We start from the raw sequence: 19,952 nt of genomic DNA on the forward strand, positions 1-19,952 counted from the left end.
CACTGCTTCATCCTCAGGGCTAACTGCTACTGTGATGAATTTAATTACTTTTTACCAGGCATTAGCAAAGGCAGTTTGGGCAGCACTGATGTCATAAATCCAGTTAAGAATGTAAAACAAACAAACAAACAAACAAACAAACAAACAAACAAAAACTTGCTGTGATTATAGTCTATTGGCAGGACCCAAAGAAACAACTATGGGCTTCAGCACAAACACCTAAACAAGAAACTCCTATCTTTATTGGCACACTGCTGGCTTCCTGAAACAAATCACTGCTCCTAATTTATCTCGTACTCAAACAGACCCCTTGAAGGGAACACTGCCTACCTTCCACACCATAAAGTCCAGCCATTCATTTTTAAGAAGCAGTAGCAATTATGATAATGTTCTGAGTAAGATTACTTTAGAAATGGAAGCTAACGTAAGAAAAGAACTAACCTACAGGTTAGTTCGACACTTTAGAACATACTGAGAGACCGGAGTGATGGCTCAGTTTGTAAAATGCTTGCCACACAAGTATGACAACCTGAGTTTGAGTCCTCTAGCACCCATGTCCCCCCAAAAAAGAAAAAAGAAAATACCTAAAAGAGTTATACAAGCTTCCAAAGGAGGGAATGAACCAAGAGTCCTACCCAGCCGTGGTACCTATGAATCACACATCATGTGCTTGGCACATGTTGATACACCCCCAACAGACATGCTAACCTGGAAAGAGGTGCTCTCACAGGGTCCCATCCTTGTGACAAGCATGGCAAGAAATCCCTAAAGGGACCACAGTAGCACTCATGTTTTGGCAATTGCCAACAACTGTCCAATCAGACTTAAAACCTGCTCAACGGGAGGGAAATCATGATTGGTACTAAAAAGCTAGCCAACTAACCACCCAAGAGCAGTGAGATCATGGCCCTTACAGGAGAATCTGCAACTGCCACTTCAGTAAACCAGCAACTCCCAACCGAATTCTGAATACTTATCCATTTACTCAAAGAGAAGTGGAGAAAAATCACAACTGGTCAAAGTGCAGCCAACGACTGCGGGATGGCCAGCCCTAATGGAAATCTACAGCACCTAAGGCTCAGAAAACAGTGTGGAAGGGGAGGCAGAAAGACTGAAAGACAAAGGACCAGAACATCTGCTGTGAACTTGTGTCTCCTGGAAATGATAAAGAAGGTTTACTCATGAGATCTCAACAATGTGGCTGCCTTAATAAAATCTAAACAAGTATACCCCCAACAGACATGCTAACTTGAAAAGGGGTGCTCTCACAGGGTCCTGCCTCGTGACAAAGAACTGCATTGTAACTAAGAATTGCTTATAGTGAGAGAAAAGTCTTCCTTGGAGATGAGCCCCTTAATTGTTTCTCCAATACCAAGTAGCCAGACCTGAGATCATATAACACAAGCAATACTAAATGGACTGAACCGGCTCTGTGTGCGCATGTGCGTGTGTCTTCACAGAAAGTGTTACTATAATACTTCAAGGACCAAAGAATTACAGGGCTAAACACAACACAACAGAGAAAGGAAGGAGCCCATGAAAAACAGTAAGTGCTTGCTGCTTCTGTTCTGAGGACCGAGAGCTAATCATGTGCTACACATCCTAAACTCTGTGACAGAACCGTGCTACAGATGTATCAGTGAGGCTGGGTACCCTAAACAAAGAACTACGGGCCAACTAGGGAATAACAGGACTGGGAGAAATCATCTTCCCAAGGGAAGAGCTTCCAAACTGATTGTCCAATACCAAGTGACCAGCCCTGAAAATAAATAAAGGTAACATTAATGGACTGAACAGATCATATTTATATACTCAGAAATATGCACACAGTGTAGGGATATGTATTGTGTGAACATGAGCCTCTGTCCTTCTTTGCCTGCCTAAGGTACCTTCTGATTGGTCAAAATAAAAATCTGATGGCCAAGAAGCTGAGGCAGGATGCGTTCTCCATCCAGGCATGAAGGAAGTCGGATGTATGAAACTGAGGACGGGGAACCAGCCATGTGGCAAACAGAACAGAATGAACAGGATAACTGAGTTATGAACTAGCTGGGAAACAAACTAGGAATTTATTAATAAAAGATGAGCCTCTGAGTTGTTATTCTGGAACTGGGGCAGACATAGAAAGCCTGAATGGTTATACACATTATAAACAGGGTTGGAGGGAAAAGGAAGGGGGGAAATGATGGAATTATATTTTAATTAAAAAAAAAATCCACAAACTCAGTAAACAGCTGATTTCCCACAGTTGACGTTCTATGCTGTAGAAAGAACAGTTTGTAGGCCAAGGAGAGCATCCACAGGCACCCCACAAACAGGAGCCTCCAAACTTGTTTAACACCAAGCCAAACCAAACAGAGAGAGCAATACAGCAGCAACAACAAAAGAAGCACACAAATTAAAGCCAAGCCTTACTTTCCAGGATCTGGCATCTGTGTGCACAGCAGTCGCAGAGACTGGAAACTCCTCCGGATAGAATGTATGTTTGCCATTCCCATAAACACAACTTCACAGTTTGGATAATACTCTGTAGAGAAAAACAACTTTAAAAACCCACAATACGGTCAATTCGCCAGCAAACGTGAAAGCGGCAAAGCAGCAGCAGCAAACGGTAGGCCACGGCAGATTCCGAACGGGCGCAGGGCAAGAACCCTGTTTACCACCTCATCTGACCCTGGCTTTTCTACGCAGTTCGTGGGGAGCGGCAGGACGCTAGTGATTCATGTATGCACTGTGAGAGACAGCAGACTGAGAAACCTACAGACCTGTGGGCAGAGGCAAGCTTTCCTATCCTTAAGGTTGGCACACAGGAGGAAGATGGTCTGCACCTCAGCCAAAGCTCATGGATGTGAAGGATCCAGAGAGACGCCCTGGCTTTCTGAGCGCAGAGTGAAGACCATGCTATACCATTTACTGGAACGTAAGCCTAGGCTGTGAATGAGCTGCAGTGCAAGGACAGACGCTGCAGGGACAGATCACACACCCACCTGGACACTCACAGCCTCCTCCTTTGGCTCGATTTGCCACAGCTGCTGCATAGGAGCGTGCGTCCAAGATCAAAAGCTTCTGCGGCTGGAGAGCTAAACTTTCTGTTCCTGAAGCATTTGACAGAGAGGCATCTGCAGACATCAAGAAGGGGATAAAAACTAAGCAAACCTAGCTCTCCTAGAACTGTGAACAACTAGTACTAGAGGCGTATATAAAACAGAATAAAATGAACTCCAGTCAGTGAAGTCCCCTAGCCAGACCCTGGCACTTGCCTTCAGTGTACTGTTTTGCCTCTTGAAATTGATAAGAATTTATTTTCCAGGGCTGGAGAGATGGCTCAGCAGTTAAGAGCACTGACTGCTCTTTCAAAGGTCCTGAGTTCAAATCCCAGCAACCACATGGTGGCTCACAACCATCTGTAATGAGATCTGATGCCCCTTCTGCTGTGTCTGAAGACAGCTACAATGTACATATACATAATAAATGTTTAAAAAAAATTTATTTTCCAAAAGCAATGCCCCAAGCACATTAGATGAAACTCCCACCTCGCCTGATGTCTTACTCCCATTCCTACCCCTGTAGCCCTTTCATAAAAGGAGGCATTTTCCTCCACAGACTGGAGACAACCCATGTCCTCATCCAAACACTTCATTCTTGTCACAATGGCAGGGAAGACAACACTAGGCTCTTAAATCAAGCTTGAAACAAAAGGTCTTCCGGTGCTTTGTCAAGACCTCTCATCCTCAAACAAACTCACTGAATTCTCTCTTATAAGTAACTCTAGGACTGGTGAGATGGTTTGGTGGCTAAAAGTGCTGACTGCCCTCTTCTGGTGTGTCTGAAGTCAGCTACAGTGTACAGTGTATAAATAAATAAAACTTTTAAAAAAGCAAAGTAAGTTTATAGCCAGGTATGATGACCCATGCCCCAACAATCAGGAAGCAGAGACAGGCGGTTCTGTGATGTCAAAGCTACCCTGGTCTGTATAGTGAATTCCAGGACAGAGACTCAAAAAATCTGAAGTAACATTCTGTCATCTAAGAAAAGCCACTTTAAGAAAAGCTTTTCAGGTGGTTTTAAAAATTACTGCATGGGCCTAATGAGCATCTTACCGAACTCCACATCAGAAAGATCCCCTGCATTGGGAAAGCCCCGACAACTGTTCCGAGTGGAAACCTTGCCGACACTTGACTGAGAGTCGGAAGCACAAGCCTTGGCCACTGACTGCACCAGATGTTCATCATCAGCATTCCGCCAGCCCCACCAGCTAACCTCGGGCTGTCCGCAGCGGGCAATGACGGCTCCATTGCTCTGGTGCCTGTGTGGAGACAACAGACAGTGAGTGCACTATTTCAAGGCCCCCATCGGATGCTCTGCACTCACATAAAAGGATGGGAGTTAACTGTAAATAGCCGACCCTAGGTAAATCCAGGATTAGCTTCACATTTGTGCATGATTAACAGGGACAGAATAACAAAACATACATAACTTCCTCAGTTGTCATCTGATCATAGTGCTCTCTGTGAAGTTATCAACAAATGGTAAGTGACTATTCTTAGAGAAAATGAACTAACACAATTTAGCTATTCTGAATCTTTATTTTTGGGAAATAAGATCTATGAATACTATACCAATTCTACTATGTAATAACTAAGTACAAACACCTCATTTCTGATATTGAACATAACACATGCAAGACAGAACAAACTGCTTTGGCCTCACCTCTGAAGTCTACTGTGGTATCCACATAGTCACTACTGCTGGCTTGACGATTCTTTTCAAACCCATCCCGTCTTTGCAAGTGGAACATTCACCTGACCTACAGTGAGATCTTTTATATGGCTCTCCTGAGATGTCATGAGTCACAAGTTATTCTTACTATGGACACAGCACTCATGCATGACCCAGCCATGTTTCCTCAGGCTTCTCAGAGGGAAGAAATCACAGTCCCAGTAAATTATACTCTGACAGATCCTTTTCCAAAACCAGAAATGACTCTTAAGAGTCCACTCTGAGATGTGATTACATTTTCATGTGCTTTCCAGTATGTCAACTAGAAGGTTGGAAAAATGTAATATTTAGTTGCAAAAAACAAAGTTCAGACCCATGCTATGCCATAGATAAAGTGTCAGATAGAGTGAAGCGAGCCCATCACAAAGGACATGTGTTGTTAGACTTATCACATAGTCAGAAGTGGCAAATCTAGAGAACAGTGCATTATTGGCTACACCTCAGGAGAGAGCAGTGCGGAAGTAAGCAATGACTGTTAAAGGTGTGAGGTTTCATTTTGTATAGTGAAAATATAGGAACACTGATTGTAGACGGGTTACACAACTCTACATGTAACATACTAAAGATTGCTAAATCGTATTAGCATACTTAAAGCTTTCTTAAGTTATACAAGTAATCATCTGCTATAAAAATGGAGAGCTCGGGGTTGGGGATTTAGCTCAGTGGTAGAGTGCTTGCCTAGCAAATGCAAGGCCCTGGGTTCGGTCCCCAGCTCCGAAAAAAAGAAAAAAAAAAAGAAAGAAAAAATGGAGAGCTCAGTGAAGGACAGGCCTGGTACCCCACACTCCATGTCTGAACGCATGTAAAAGTAGGGGGAGGCAACTAACTCAACCAAGCTGTATCACGTGTTGTGGCATGTGATACACACGTGCACACACACACTCTTAAATACAATTTTATAAATCTTTTAATTAAAAAATATTTTTGTTGTATTTTGTATTGTATGTGTCTGTCTGTCGTCTGTATGTGTGTAAAGGGAGAGAGGTCAGAAAAGGATAAAAGGCCTCCAGGAGCTGCAATTGCAGGCAGCTGTGAGCGCCCGGTATGGGTGCTGGGAATCAAGTTCCATCCATTGGAAAGAGCAGCAAATGCTCTTTTCCACTTAGCCAGCTCTTCAGCACCAATAAATACTTTTGAAAAATCTGCTAAGCATAAGTCCACAGCTCCACCAATTCCATACACTGAAGAAAATGCCCACAGTCTTCACAATGCTCTTCAATTGCACACAGACAGTACCGACGAGTTTACACAGTCGTCCATTCCTTTTCCTTCTCTAGGAAACAATGTGAGAAAATTTCATCCTTAAATTCACAGGCACTAAGTTAATTTGGTGGTAACAAATCCCACTCAAGTTGCTTATAGGTTTTCAATTCTTCCTCACTGTGAGTGGCAAACAGCTCCCAGCTCACATCATTACCAACACCGAGCTGGCTCACGTACAAATGAAACAAATGACGTGAAATTCCATGATTCTTGCTGTGTCTCCCTACTAGGCTGCAAACCCACAGATCTGAATGACTGCAAACTTCCCAGAAAAGGGTGGAAGGGCCTTTCCTGAGAGCCCTGTCTCTGCAAGCCTTCCTAGCCTGCGACTGAACAGCAGATGGCACTCTGGTCTTGGGCTTTCAGGGCCAACTGGGTCACTACAAGTAGCAGTAATCAATCTCCTGAAAAGCTTTGTATTGAATGAAAGCCAGCTCAAAGACGAAAGTTACAATCACTTTCAAAGGTAAAAGAGAAAACTAGATAAAGTAGATATTTTACCACTGTAACAAACAGAGCTTGCCAAAATACAAAAAGGTAAAAGGTCTAGTAAAGCCAACTTACTAAAGCACGGAATGCTTCCATTTTCCATGAAAGTGCAATGGCTTTAACTGCCTCTAATCCGGTGGTCAGGCAGATCCCCATCTGAGGAGGCTCACACCAAGTGCGCAGAGACACTGTGAGCCCCACTGCAGATGGAGGCCTCCTGAGATCCTGCTGTGTTAGGGCAACTCTGTAGCTCTAATCAGGCCCTGGTTCAGCTCAGCATTGCCAAGCAACGCTAATGACCTCAGAAATCACTGCTGCAGCCCACACAGCCTGATCTGGGGAATGGTGGACTTAGGGGTATCTTGATACCTGTGGTGGTTTGAATGAAATGTGATGGTTTGAATGAGAATGGCCCCCATAGGCTCACATACCTAAATGTTTAGTCATAAGGAGTACCACTATTTGAGAAGGATTAGAAGGTGTGGTGTGACCATGCTGGAAGAAGCATGTCATTGGGGGCAGGCTTTAAGGTTTCAAAAATCCCATGCCAAGCCTTGCTCACCCCCCCACGCCCACATTCTAGAGCCATGAATGCTGCCATGCTCCCTGCCATGATGACAAGGAACTAAACTTCTGAACCTGTAAGCCAGCCCCAGTTAAATGTTTCCTTTGTGAGTGTTGCCTTGGTCATAATGTCTCTTCACAGCAGCAAAATGGTAACTAAGACATCACCTCTGCTGGCACTGATGAGTGGCAGAGTGTCCCCAACATTCTTCAACACACCCCTAACAAAACTAAACAACACGGGATTGTTCAATCCCAACCCAGAGGTCAGAGACATAAGACCATGTCCTTCCATCGAGAGAGCAGCTCCAGGAAGCCTGATTTACATGGCTACACCAAGAACTTTCAACCACAATCTCGACAGATTTTTCTCTCAAGGCTTGACAGTGAAAACTTCCGTGTGTGTGTGTGTGTGTGTGTGTGTGTGTGTGTGTGTGTGTGTATTCTAGGTATCTAGAATGGGGAACCCTCAGAACTCATGCCTTCTAGGATAGGATTATAGAAAAGAAAAGCTAATTAAAAAAAAAAACAAACACATTTTAAGGAGTTCTTCTTAACTAGCATTCTTAGGCTTTCTGCCTAAAGGGAGAAAAATGGCTTTTACTGAAAGCCTTTTACTCAGAAACAAAGAGTACTTCCCCCTTCTGCCCCAAGTCACAAGTCTCACAAAGGGTAGGCAGCCGACCTAACAGAGCTGTTGGTCAGAGCAGCAGTAGCTGCTCTCTCAGTCTCTTCAGCTCCCGTTCTCTAATTCCATGTCATTCATAGTACTTGAGTGACAGGTAAATTTGGTGACCTATTTGGTATCTGAAAACAAAACTGATGAATATTGACACTGAAGGCTGAATGGCAGCGAGTGTCCTTCATGTTCTGTATTCAGGGTGGCATCAGATCTGCCTTCCGTAGGCTAAATGAACAAGCTGGCTACCGTCACAGGAAGGTCACAAGAAATATACCTTCCCAGAGCCTCAGTGTTGAAGTGCAATAGCTCCTGGTGTGGCAATTTTTAACTGTCATTATTTTGGCTCACTTTGGGCAGTCTAAAAAGTTTACAAATCAAAAGATAAAATGGAGAATATTAACATTATTAGAAACAATATGACTTCCTAAAAATTTAACGTAATTGTGTAACAGCAGAGTGATCACTGATTTATAAAGCTAGTACTCAAGTATATTCTCTATTCCAAATGTCACTTAAAGGCATTTAAGTGTTAAGAGGCCCTCATTTACATAGTACAGCACATCTGTTAGGTAAGAATTATCTTTCCTCTTCTACTCATCAGAAGCAGACTGCAGTCAGTTAGAGTGGAGTCAGTTAAGAGTGCCACAGTCAGAACACACAGAGGGTCAGGGCTGTGACTCCAGAACCTTCGCCCTGTCAGTGTGTCACCAACCCTTTTAAAACCCTTTAGCTCTTACATAGACACCATTCCCTCAAAATAAAAACATCGTACGCAGGAAGGGGAAGGCTTATATGGAGCTCAGGACATAAGAATGTGTGCCTACCTCTCCAAGGGGGCAACAGCAACAGATACTGGGTGGGGAGGACAGCCTTGGCAGAGATGCCTGTGCTGCCATAGGCAATGCCAGCGATGCAGCTGTCCTGAGTCACCACTCTGGCGAGTCTCTCAGTGACACAGCTACTCCTGAGTCTTCTAGATCCCTCCGAGTCAGTCTTCACCCATGCTCCTATAAGTCACCTTAAAAGCTCCACGTGTTCAGCAAGACAGCCTCAGGTGCAACCATTTTTAGGTCTGTAGCTGATGTCCCATCTGGGATTATAGAGGGCTGTTCATGTCCCCCCACAAGAGATTACACTACTGCTCTCATGCCTTGGGTCTCTGAAATTTTCTAACCACAGCTGTTTCTAATTCATCTCAAAACAAGAATCCTTCCACATGTTAAAGTGACAATCACAAACACCATTAAAGTTCATTCAGTTCTATTCTAAATTTTACCAATCTTTCAACACATGCAGTGAGTATAAGAAAAAAATGTATGGGGGTTGGGGATTTAGCTCAGTGGTAGAGCGCTTGCCTAGCAAGCACAAGGCCCTGGGTTCGGTCCCCAGCTCCGAAAAAGAAAAAGAAAAAAATGTATGTATGTATGTATGTATGTATGTATGTATGTATGTATGTATGTATGTATGTATGTATAAAGACAAAGTCTCCCTGCGTAGTAGTAGCCCTGGTTAGCCTGGAAGTCCTTATACAGACCAGGCTAATCTTGAAGTCACACAATCTACCTGTCACTATCTCCTGAGTGCTAGGATTAAAGGTGTGCATTGCAACAGGTGGCCCAGACACTTTTCAGGGCTCACTGGCATTGCCGGCTACCGTTCTGGACACAGTGGGTACTAGTGTTTTTCTTTCTGCAGGCACAGCATTAGCAATAAGGAAGCACGGGTGGCACTTGCCAGGGACTATCTGTCAGCAGCTGTCAGGACAGCGAGCGGTAGGGCTGAGTACCTGGGGCTGGTGTGGCTTACATACCTGTAGATGACGGCGGGGATGCGCTTCCAGGATCTGAAGCCTGCCACGCTTTCTAGTTCTTTGTCAGTGATCCAGGCAGGTACTATGAGCTCTTGTGGATAACTACCACATAATCTGTTGGAAAGAAGAGAATGGTGGTGAGAAGAAAAAAGAGAAAGGGAGAAGATGGAGGAGAGAGAGGCAGAGGGATAGGATATGAGCTGTCATAGGGACACTATTCACGCTATCACTAAACCAGTTAAAGAGGCAACAAGGGGGCTGGAGAGATGGCTCAGTGGTTAAGAGCACTGGCTGCTCTTCCAGACGTCCTGAGTTCGATTCCCAGCAACCACATGGTGGTTTATGACCATCTATGAAGGGATCTTCTAGAATGACTCCTACAAATAAAAAAATACAGAAATAAACTTAAAAAACAAAATGCAATGAGGGTGCTTACCTAGCATGTTTAAGGATCTATATTCACCGGAGAAAAAAATGGCAAAGAAGAAACTGGGGGGCTGGGTTGGAGGGGAGGGGCTATTTGAGGTTTTGGTCTCCTAATCAGAATAGGCAAACGTAATTTTTGCTTATATATACAAATTATCTTTGGTGGTTCAATCAGATTTTGGAATCTGATAATCTAACAAGGAAAAAACAAGAGTTGAGGGACAGTCTCACTGTCCATGATAATTCTGTTGTAAAGTGTGTGTGTGTGTGTGTGTGTGTGTGTGTGTGTGTGTGTGTGTGTGTGAGAGAGAGAGAGAGAGAGAGAGAGAGAGAGAGAGAAAGTACAGAAAGAAGCACCTATGTCACCTCTCCTAACTTCACTCTTCCAGGCTCCTTGTCAAGTTGAAGCATGAGGAGGACAAAGCCCACCAATTCAGACCTCCTCTTCAGATGAACTTACTCACCTGATCTGAACCAGGATGTCCTGATTTTAAGTAAGGAGTGCAGCCAGGAGTTAGACAGATACAATACATACAGATAATCCCAATGAGCCAGATTAGTAATGTGAGTGAGCCATCAGCCATCATTTCTATAAAGCGCACTTCAGAAGAAACGACTTCCTACACTCTCCGCCGCGCACTCTCACCCCCTTGCTTGCTCAATTTAAAACAAAAGGTGGTTTTTGCATTCTAGTCAAGCTGGTGACTTGGGATACAGTACTTCGGACAGATTTTATTTACAGGGCAGTATTACTAGGTAATCTTCCTTCTGAACACTGAAAGCAGTATGAAACTGAATCCTAAAACTCAAAAACCGGGGTTGGGGATTTAGCTCAGCGGTAGAGCACTTGCCTAGCAAGCGCAAGGCCCTGGGTTCGGTCCCCAGCTCCGAAAAAAAGAAAAATGAAAAAAAAAAAAACAAAAAACAAAACAAAACAAAAAAAACCTCAAAAACCATCTGTGCTGGCTAGTTTTTATGTTTACATCGCACAAGCTAGGGACATGTGAGAAGAAGAAAAGTTAAGAAAATTTCTCCATAGGATTGGCTTGTAGGCATTTTCTTGATTTATGACTGGTGTGGGAGGGCCCAGCCTACTGGACAGGTGATCCTGGATGGTACAGAAGTCAGCTGAACAAGCCATGGAGAGTAAGCCAGTACACAATACTTACCCATGGCTTCTGTTCTTGCCCTGAGGCTCCTACCCTGAGTGCATGTGCTGACTTCCTTTGATGACTGTGATGTGGAACTATAAGCAAAATAAACCCTTTCCTTTTGAAGCTGCTTATTGGTAATGGTGTTTTACTTCAGCAATTGAAACCCTAAGATACCATCACCTCCACTGCCCTACTCCATGCATCAGAAGGAGACTTGAGACACAGGGTTTTGATTACTCAACACTACATCTCTTTTCTTTCTTCTTCTCAATTTCCAGAAGATAAAGAACCAGAAATTTAAAAGCCATTGAACCAGAAGGATGGTTGTGATTGAGAATTGCTACACAAACTTCCTAACACCCATCAAACTCTAAAAAATGACCTGTGACAGTGACCACGGCAATTAGTCTAATAGGTTATCTTATCCTTTTTATTTCGTTTTATGTTCCAGACTAGATCTGCCTCTTATTCATTAGCAGTAGAATAAATGTTTCACAGTCCTGGAGGCTGACTTGTTCACATGAACTGGTGATTTTTATGCTCACTGTCCAGCAGACACCACACCTATTCTATTCAGAAGTTTGCTTTTCTCACTGTTGGTAAGCAGTTCCAGTGTAAGAAAAGAAAGTTCCACACAGCAAAGTGAAACTTAGATTTTCTATGGCTAATCTGTCCTCCAACCCGCCTCTGAGAAGCTCCATGTGAAGCTCTCGTGTCTTTGTAACCTCCAGGTTCTCAACTTCTTGGCTAGGCCCCATGTGAAGAGTTGCAATGAGTAGTGGATTTTCCAGTGAAAACTGGCTAACCACAAACAGACCAAGAGAATGGGTATTACAATTTGAGGTAACTGAAAAGGATGATCAGCAATACAAGGAAACATATGAGTAGAATATATTCTCTCCTGGACTGTGTTGTTTCACAGAAACTAAGATTGACAAAGTCCCAGTGTTTAGCATCCTTCTCTCACCAAAGCACTTACATGTTTTAAGTCTTAAGGAAACAGGTAATGAATGATTTAATAAGAGTTATTTAGCATTTAGTGGTTAAATGATCACAGCTGAGGAAATTTGTCATGAAGATCAGCAATGAGGGATTGGGATATCAGTCAATAGGAAAAGTGCTTGTGCTATGCTAGCATGACTGTTCATGCTCAGATGGCCAGTGCCCATGTAAAAGGCTTGCTGTGGTAGGGTAAGCCTACAGTCCCAGCACTGGGGGCCGAGACAGGAGGTTCTTTAGAGACTGCTGGTTAGCTAGTCTTACTGCCCTGGCAAGCCTCGGGTTCAGTGAGAGACCCTGGCTCAAAACCAAGGTGACAAGTGATAAAGTAAGACTCAAAAGTTCACAGCTGCTGGCCTCTGCCTACACCTGCTCAGGTGTGTGGACGCACGAGGGCACAAACACAGACAAAAGCAAGCACTGTTTGTCCTTGCTTTTAAGTGCAGTGACTCCATAATGCCAGAGTGCTGATGAATACACACGACTGCCCAGTAAGCACAGTATCATCTAGACATGCATGCGGCAGGAAGAAAGGAGGCCTGCAGAGGTTAAAAGAAAGGTTTCAAGAATTTTGTAAGCAAGAATCATTTTCCACTCCAGAAATATTGAACAAAAAGTTCAACAAGGACTCTGAAGAGCACAAATTTAGAGTTAATAAACACAATTCTATTTTAAGGTACCTGAATTTAATGTCCTGCACTTGAGGACTGGGGCTTCTGGAAAAGGTACTGGCTGTGAAACACAGCCTACAGATGCCCATGTAACTCACTTGTATTTCTCATTGATGTTGGAAATCCTCCAGGCATTGTTCATATCAAAACCCATCCGCTCCACTTCATTCTTAAACCTTGACGTTACATGTTCCCCTAGAGACAGACAGCAGAAACAAAGAAATAAACACCACTTTGCAAAATGAAAACAAAACCACCACTACCTTTGCTCTTCTATTTCAATTGTTTTAAAGGCAGGAATATATAAATTGATAACATATATTTAGCTTTAGTAAAAAACTGGGCAGGTTGAGACTACAGAAAGGGGGTTGGGGGTTTAGGCCAGGGGGAGGGCGCTTGCCACACAAGACCAAGGCCCGGGGTTGGGTCCCCAGCCCCAAAAAAAAAAAAAAAAAAAAAAAAGACTACAGAAAGAAAAGAGGAATAACAGACCAAGAATTATGTCATTTTAGCCACTGGATGCCTTTAATCCCGCACTCAGGAGACAGAGGCGGGTGCATCTCTGTGAGTTTGAGAGCAGCCTGGTCTACAGAGTGAGGTTAAGCCATCTAGAGCTATAGTGAGACCCCATCTTGAGGGGTGGGGAGTATTAAACTCCATGAACACTGCTCTGCTCATTCGCTGCACTCATCTCTTGAGAGCGCAGTCTGGGAGATTAGTGTGACACACGTCTGGCCTGGAAACCCATGTTCTTTCTTGTAAACACACAAACTACTACTTCACTTCTACATTCAGAATGACAGTAGACATGAAAATAAAATCCATCTTAAATCACCAAGATTGGTAACACAGATGTAAAATTCTTTATCTGAAACCTTCTGGATCACATTTCAGAACCCGGAGGTTTCTGACCTTTAGAAAGCTAAGACAATGTATATATTTTAACACTGCAGTTCCAATTTCAACAAGGGCTACTTAGTCCCTAGTTTCTCAGTGGAATACATGGGTACTCCATACCAAGTGAGATAACTGTATCAACTCAGCTCAGGTCAAACTGTAAATAGATTAGGAAATGCCTTCAGGTTTTCAGAGACTGCAAGCAATCAGGCAAGTGGCCACTGCCAGTGATCAGAAATCCCAGGAAACACCCATTATTAAAAGATCCTAGGGGCTGGGGATTTAGCTCAGTGGTAGAGCGCTTACCTAGGAAGCGCCAAGGCCCTGGGTTGGTCCCCAGCTCCGAAAAAAAAAAAAAAAAAAAAAAAGATCCTAGAGGGGTTGGGGATTTAGCTCAGTGGTAGAGCGCTTGCCTAGCAAGCGCAAGGCCCTGGGTTCGGTCCCCAGCTCCGGGGGGAGACCCTATAGATCTGTAAGAATACACCTTCTCACATACCTATAACGTGGTCACATCTCTCTTAAATATGGCCCTTTATCCCTTAAGACCGTATCAAAGGTAGATCCAGACCAAAATCTAAAGTGCTTTCCTTCTTAGGAAGTATATGGGTCTAGAGCAGTAACTTACTAAACAAAACCACTGAGCAGATCCCTGATGTGTACAACCAGTCTTGGAAGCTATAAAACAAATGAGGGTGGGGCTTACAAACAAAAGCACACAGCGGACTACTCTAGAGAGGGGATAAACTTGTGTTCTCCCTGGGAGATGAGCTTCAGAACAGAAAAACACCGGACTGCTTGGATGAAAGCCAATCCTATAAAACTATGTTCCATTTAAACAACTTCTCTTGAGTTTAAGCTAAGTATCACATGATATTGAGTATCTTCCGGAGGAAGAGCTCAGAAAAGATGATGTTCAGACAGGCAAGAAGAAATAACAGTTAAATCTGGTCCATTTGAAAAGTTTTAGAAGCAACATAGCAGACTCCCAAATAAGATAAAAAGCAATCTGAACAGAGGTGCCATCTGTCTACAAAGTGTAAGGAGTATTTATTGGCCCTTAGGAAAAATAAACAGGGAGACTTTAACATAAAAGACAAAGCTGTAAAACTGTGGCAACTTTCAAGTTTGTTAAAAGAAAATATCCCAAGGAGGGGGAAGAGATGGCTTAGAAGTTAACAGCACTGGTTTTTCTTCCAGAGGTCTTGAGTTCAATTCAGAGCACCCACATGGTGGCTCACAGCTGACTATAATAATGGGATCCAATGCCCTCTTCTGGTGTGCAGAGGTATATGAAAACAAAGTACCCATAACGTGTGTGTGTGTGTGTGTGTGTGTGTGTCCATAGTCCAGAAGAAGGCATAGAATCCCCTAAAACAGGAGTCACAGATAGTTGTGAGCTGCCATGTAGGTGCTGGGAATTGAACCATGGTCTTCAGAGAGAGTAGCTAGTGCTCTTACCTGCTTAGCTATCACTGAAGCTCCAATGTCTGTCTTTAATTCTGAATTCTTCATAAGTTAATCTAGCATAGTGTTTCCTTTCCTCTCTTATTTTTCCTCTTATATTTCTCACTTTTTCTCCCTATACTATTTTTAATAGTATTTTGACTTTATTTTAATGGTTTTTGGAGACAGGGTGTCAAACACAGCCTAAGTTGGTTTGAAGGCTGATCCTCTTGTCTCTACCTCCCCACTACTAGAATTACAAACATACTCCCCATGCCCTACTAGCTTTTAATTTAAAAAACAAACACCTCATGCTTTTATCTTTATTTATGTATTTATTCATTGTTATCTTATGTATAATGCAGGTTCATGGTACACACGTGAGTCAGAAACAACTTGTAGGATCAGTTCTCTTCTGTCTTGAGTTCTAGAGATCCAATTCAGATTATAAGCAGCAAGCACTTATACCTGCTGAAACATCTCACTGGCCCATGTTTTTACATTTAATTAAATTTTTTTAGATTTGCATGTTTTATTTATTTATGTTTTTAGATTTATGTTTTATTTTCTATATGTGGTGTTTAGCCTGCAAGTAAGCATGTGCACCTCTAAGGTAGAAATTTCTGATTTCTTTGGAGACTCGATTGTGTCATGTGATGTTTTTCTGGAAGCTGTCTTATAAAAGCATGTTCCCGCAGAAGCAGGCATGTGGGAGATGTTTTGCTGAGAACAGACAATGGTGTTTTCTGGAGCTGCCTGGAAAAAGGGCATGTGATGCTTTGCTAGAGAGGACAGACAGTTGAGAGAATGTGTGATGTTTGGAAAGGGACAAACATCCAACAAACAGTGGACAGCACTGTGTGGCATTGGTTCTCCTTGCCACTCTTTGCTGACCTTTGTTGGGCTTTGCTGGTACTGGTCTTCTCTGACTATGCTGTGTGGCATTAGTTCACCTTGCAACTCTTAGCTGGTCATTGTTTGTTTGACTTCATAGAGAGAGAGAAACACACCAAAGAAGTTCTGGTGGTGTTCTGGTAGACTTGGTCTGACTGGCAGAGTTTTGCAGTTTCTTCTGGATCAACCTGCTGCTGCTGACTCACGAGTGGTGTTTGCGAGTGGACTGAGCTGCCTCTGCTGATTCTAGTGAACTGAACTGCTGATATCCTGACATCGCAGGTCGGATTCGCACCAAAGAACTATTGTTAAACAGGTCTACACCCTCCTTTGCCCTATTAACCTTTCTTTTCCATTACCTCTGGTGGGCAGTGGGCTAGAAGGGAGGTTAAAGCCTTTAAGTATACTTACTAAAGCAGGTTTTGAAAAATCTAAGCCTACACACCACTCTTTTGCTTGGTGCCCTCAGAAGACAGTAGAAGGAGTGAGATTCCCTGGGATTAGAGTTAGAGGACTTTGAACCTGAACCTTCTGCAAGAATGACAAGTGCTTTAAACCCCTGAACCATCTCTCCATCCCCCTCACTCATCTAATCTCTAAAACACGTTCTCACAAATAGGATATCTTTTTTGTTTTACTGCTACTTTTATTTTTTTCCTAAATCCCCTATTTTCTCCCCTACCCTCCACAGTTTACCGACTTGTCTTTTCCTCTCTATTCAGCCTTTCCCTGCCTCTGGCATCTCATCCATTTGGTGTCACTGGTTACCCTGAGTAGTTACAACCTCACAGCACAGCACATGAGTTTTGCCATATTCTGTATAGCAAGTCACGATTAATGTAGGAGTGAGCTTCATCAGGTTCAAGTGGATTTCTTAATCTTGTGTGGTTTGACACTGACATTTTCTTCTCTCTCAGTGGGAGTAAGGCTCCAAGATTAAGCTTTTCAATAAGAATACCTACAAATACAACCAGAAGGGACACCCAAACCACCTGATTTCCAATCACAAAGTAGGAACAGAAGAAACATGAAGAGACAGAATATTTTAACTCCTCAAGATGAACTAAATTCAAGAGTTAAAGAGGATATCAGCAGGAGCACAAAGTCAGCAAAGTGGACGAAAAAAAATCAGCAGCACAGATGATAGATAGAACATGGAAGAAAAATTCAGCAAGAAGATTGTTATTTTAGAAAAAAAGTTGGAAATGAAGAACTTAGTGAGTCAGATTCAAAAAATAAAAACAGTGGAAAGCATTATCACAGTCCAACCATGCAGAGGAATCTCAGGAACCAAGGCCACGGTCAAGTAAAGACCAGATAAAAGCATAAATAAAAATAACCAGGTATGGCGCTACACACATTAATTCTAGTACTCAAGAGGCAGAAGCAGATGGATCTCGAAGTTCAAAGTCAGCCTAATTTACATAGGAAGTTTCAAGACAGCCAGGACTATATAGTGACACCCTATCTCAAAAACAAATATAACTATAACACTGATAAACAGAGACACGACCAAACCTAAGATCTACATGACAGAAGAAGCAGCGATGAAAAGCTAAAGGCTGGTTGGAGTATTGGCTCAGCAGTTAAAGGTGCTTGCTGCTCAAGCATGAGGACTAGAGTTCAGATCCCAGCATATGTGGTGCTTCTGGGACCTGAACACCAAGAGGCACAGAGACAGGATTGCTGCAGTTCACTGGCTCTCAGTCTAACTGAACACCATGAGGTCCATGTTCACGGGAAGACACTACCTCAAAAAGGCACCTGAATGCATTATACTTACTCATAAACATATGCAGTCAATCAATCAATACTAAAGGTACAAAATATGTTCAATGAAATAGTAACAAAAATTCCAAAATCTAGAGGAAGGACATTCAAATATGAGAGATATTCAAAATCTCAAACAGACACCACCAGAGAACTTTTCTAATACATATTAAGAGTCAAGTGTCAAAAACATAAAACAAAAAATGTTATAAACTGTTAAGAAAAACACCTAGCAATGACAAACACATCAGAATATCCTGAGATCCCTTATCAGTAACCCTAAAAACAGGTAAGCACTCTATGACTTAGTTCAAGCCCTTAACGGAAATAACTGCCAACTACGACTGTTACAGCCAGCACAGCTACCTTTGAAAACTAAGACATGTAAATCATTTCCAAACAAGCATGAACTAAAGCAGTTTCTGGCTATCCAGCCAATACTGCAAAAGGTAGTTAAAAAGACACTTCACAGGAGGAAAAAGGACAGTTTCAATCCCAAGTACATAGGACAGAATAAAGTTCATGAGTTTAGATGAACACTGGAGAACTAGAGAGGAATTTAACATGTCCAACATAGTAAAACAGCAAACCCTTAAAATTAACAGGAGAGGAGCATAGGAACCATGCAACCAGAAAAACTACAGCAATCAATAAACACCTCTTAGTAATGACTAAGTGTAAAACTTCAATGTACTAATACAAAGATGCAGGACCAGCTGCCTGGCCCAGCTGCCTGGACTAGCTGGCAAGACTGGACTATCTGTGGTCAGCAAGAAAATCATTTCATTGGCAAGCCCACAAATTAGGAGTCAAAGGATAAAAGAAGAGAGAGAGAGAGAAAAAAAAAAAGGTCAGAGGATAGAAGCCTATAAATGAAAAAACAAAACAAAACAAAAACTGGAAGCCCCAAACAGGGGACAATATTTACTGCTATTCTCATTCTGATAAAGCAGATTTCAAATCAAAATAGCTAGAAGAGACAAAGGAAGTCAATATATTAACAAAGAACAATTTACCAAAAAGATCTAACATAAGTACATATGCACCAAATGTTGGGGCTTCCAATTTTATAAAGCAAATGTTAACGAACACAAAGGGCCACACAGTTCCTGATACAATAACTGTGGGTAACTTCAATATTCAACTCTCACCTTTAGACATACCATCCAAATAAAAATCCACAAAGCAACTTCAGAGTTAAGACCAAATGAATATAGCAGACTTCTGCAAAAATATACAGAATATACATTCTTCCAGTAATCGCTGGAACTACCTCTGAGACAGACCACATTCTAAGACATAAAGCACATCTTAACAACAGCCTAATAACGGATATAAATTCTAGTATCTTCTCAGGTCACATGGAATAACACTAGAAATTAATAACAGGAGAAGCTACAGAAACTGTATAAATATTTAAGAACTAAATGACTCACTAAAGAAACTAGGGAGGAAATTGTAAAATTTCTAGAATCAAATAAAAATAAAAATGCAATTTATCAGAACATTTGGGATATATCTACCGAATGTCTTAAGAGTAACATTCATAGCTGTATTTACATAAAAAATAAAAAACACTTACTCTCTGGGCAGTGGTAGTACACACCTTTAATCCCAACATTCCAGAGGCAGAGAAATTTGAGGCCAGCCTAGTCTATAGAATGAGTTCAAGGACAGCCACATCTACGGAGAAACCCTGTCCTAAACAAATAAAATATAAAAAGACACAGACACACACACACACACTCTCTCTCATACATACTTACTGACATCCATATTATCTATAGTCAATACAAACATACATAAAAACAAATGATCTTAATTTTTTAAATATTACATTTATTGATGGTGCTGGGGGTACATACTACAATACATGTGCAGAAGTCAAAGGACGACTTTCAGGAGTTTGTTCTCTGGTCCTGGGGACAGAACCCAAGTTAACAGCCTTGGTGACATGCACCTTTACCTACTTAGCCATCTCACTGGTCCAATACATATTTCTCAAAAAATAAAGAACATATTTAAAGGCTGGAGAGATGGTTCAATGGTTGTAAAAGTGTTTGCCATGCAAACCTAATAAGCTGAGTTCAGATTCCAGGAACCCAGGTAAA

The 19,952-nt window shown here is 42.2% G+C and overlaps 1 protein-coding gene across 7 annotated transcripts in view; it reads right to left on the bottom strand.

The window, feature by feature from the left end:
• The window catches only part of Mtmr3 (myotubularin related protein 3), a 118,243-nt gene that overhangs the window by 15,388 nt on the left and 82,903 nt on the right, over positions 1 to 19,952 (bottom strand). For all 7 annotated transcript variants that reach the window (XM_032916851.1, XM_032916847.1, XM_032916850.1 and 4 more), the window contains 5 exons: positions 12,936 to 13,032; positions 9,588 to 9,701; positions 4,101 to 4,306; positions 2,988 to 3,119; positions 2,416 to 2,527 (listed from right to left, as the gene is read on the bottom strand). In XM_032916851.1, the coding sequence (XP_032772742.1) occupies positions 2,416 to 2,527; positions 2,988 to 3,119; positions 4,101 to 4,306; positions 9,588 to 9,701; positions 12,936 to 13,032 (661 nt within the window). The remainder of the gene's footprint in view (positions 1 to 2,415; positions 2,528 to 2,987; positions 3,120 to 4,100; positions 4,307 to 9,587; positions 9,702 to 12,935; positions 13,033 to 19,952) is intronic.

This window comes from Rattus rattus, chromosome 11 (assembly GCF_011064425.1).
Source record: "Rattus rattus isolate New Zealand chromosome 11, Rrattus_CSIRO_v1, whole genome shotgun sequence".
NCBI classification, from domain to species: Eukaryota; Metazoa; Chordata; class Mammalia; order Rodentia; family Muridae; genus Rattus; species Rattus rattus.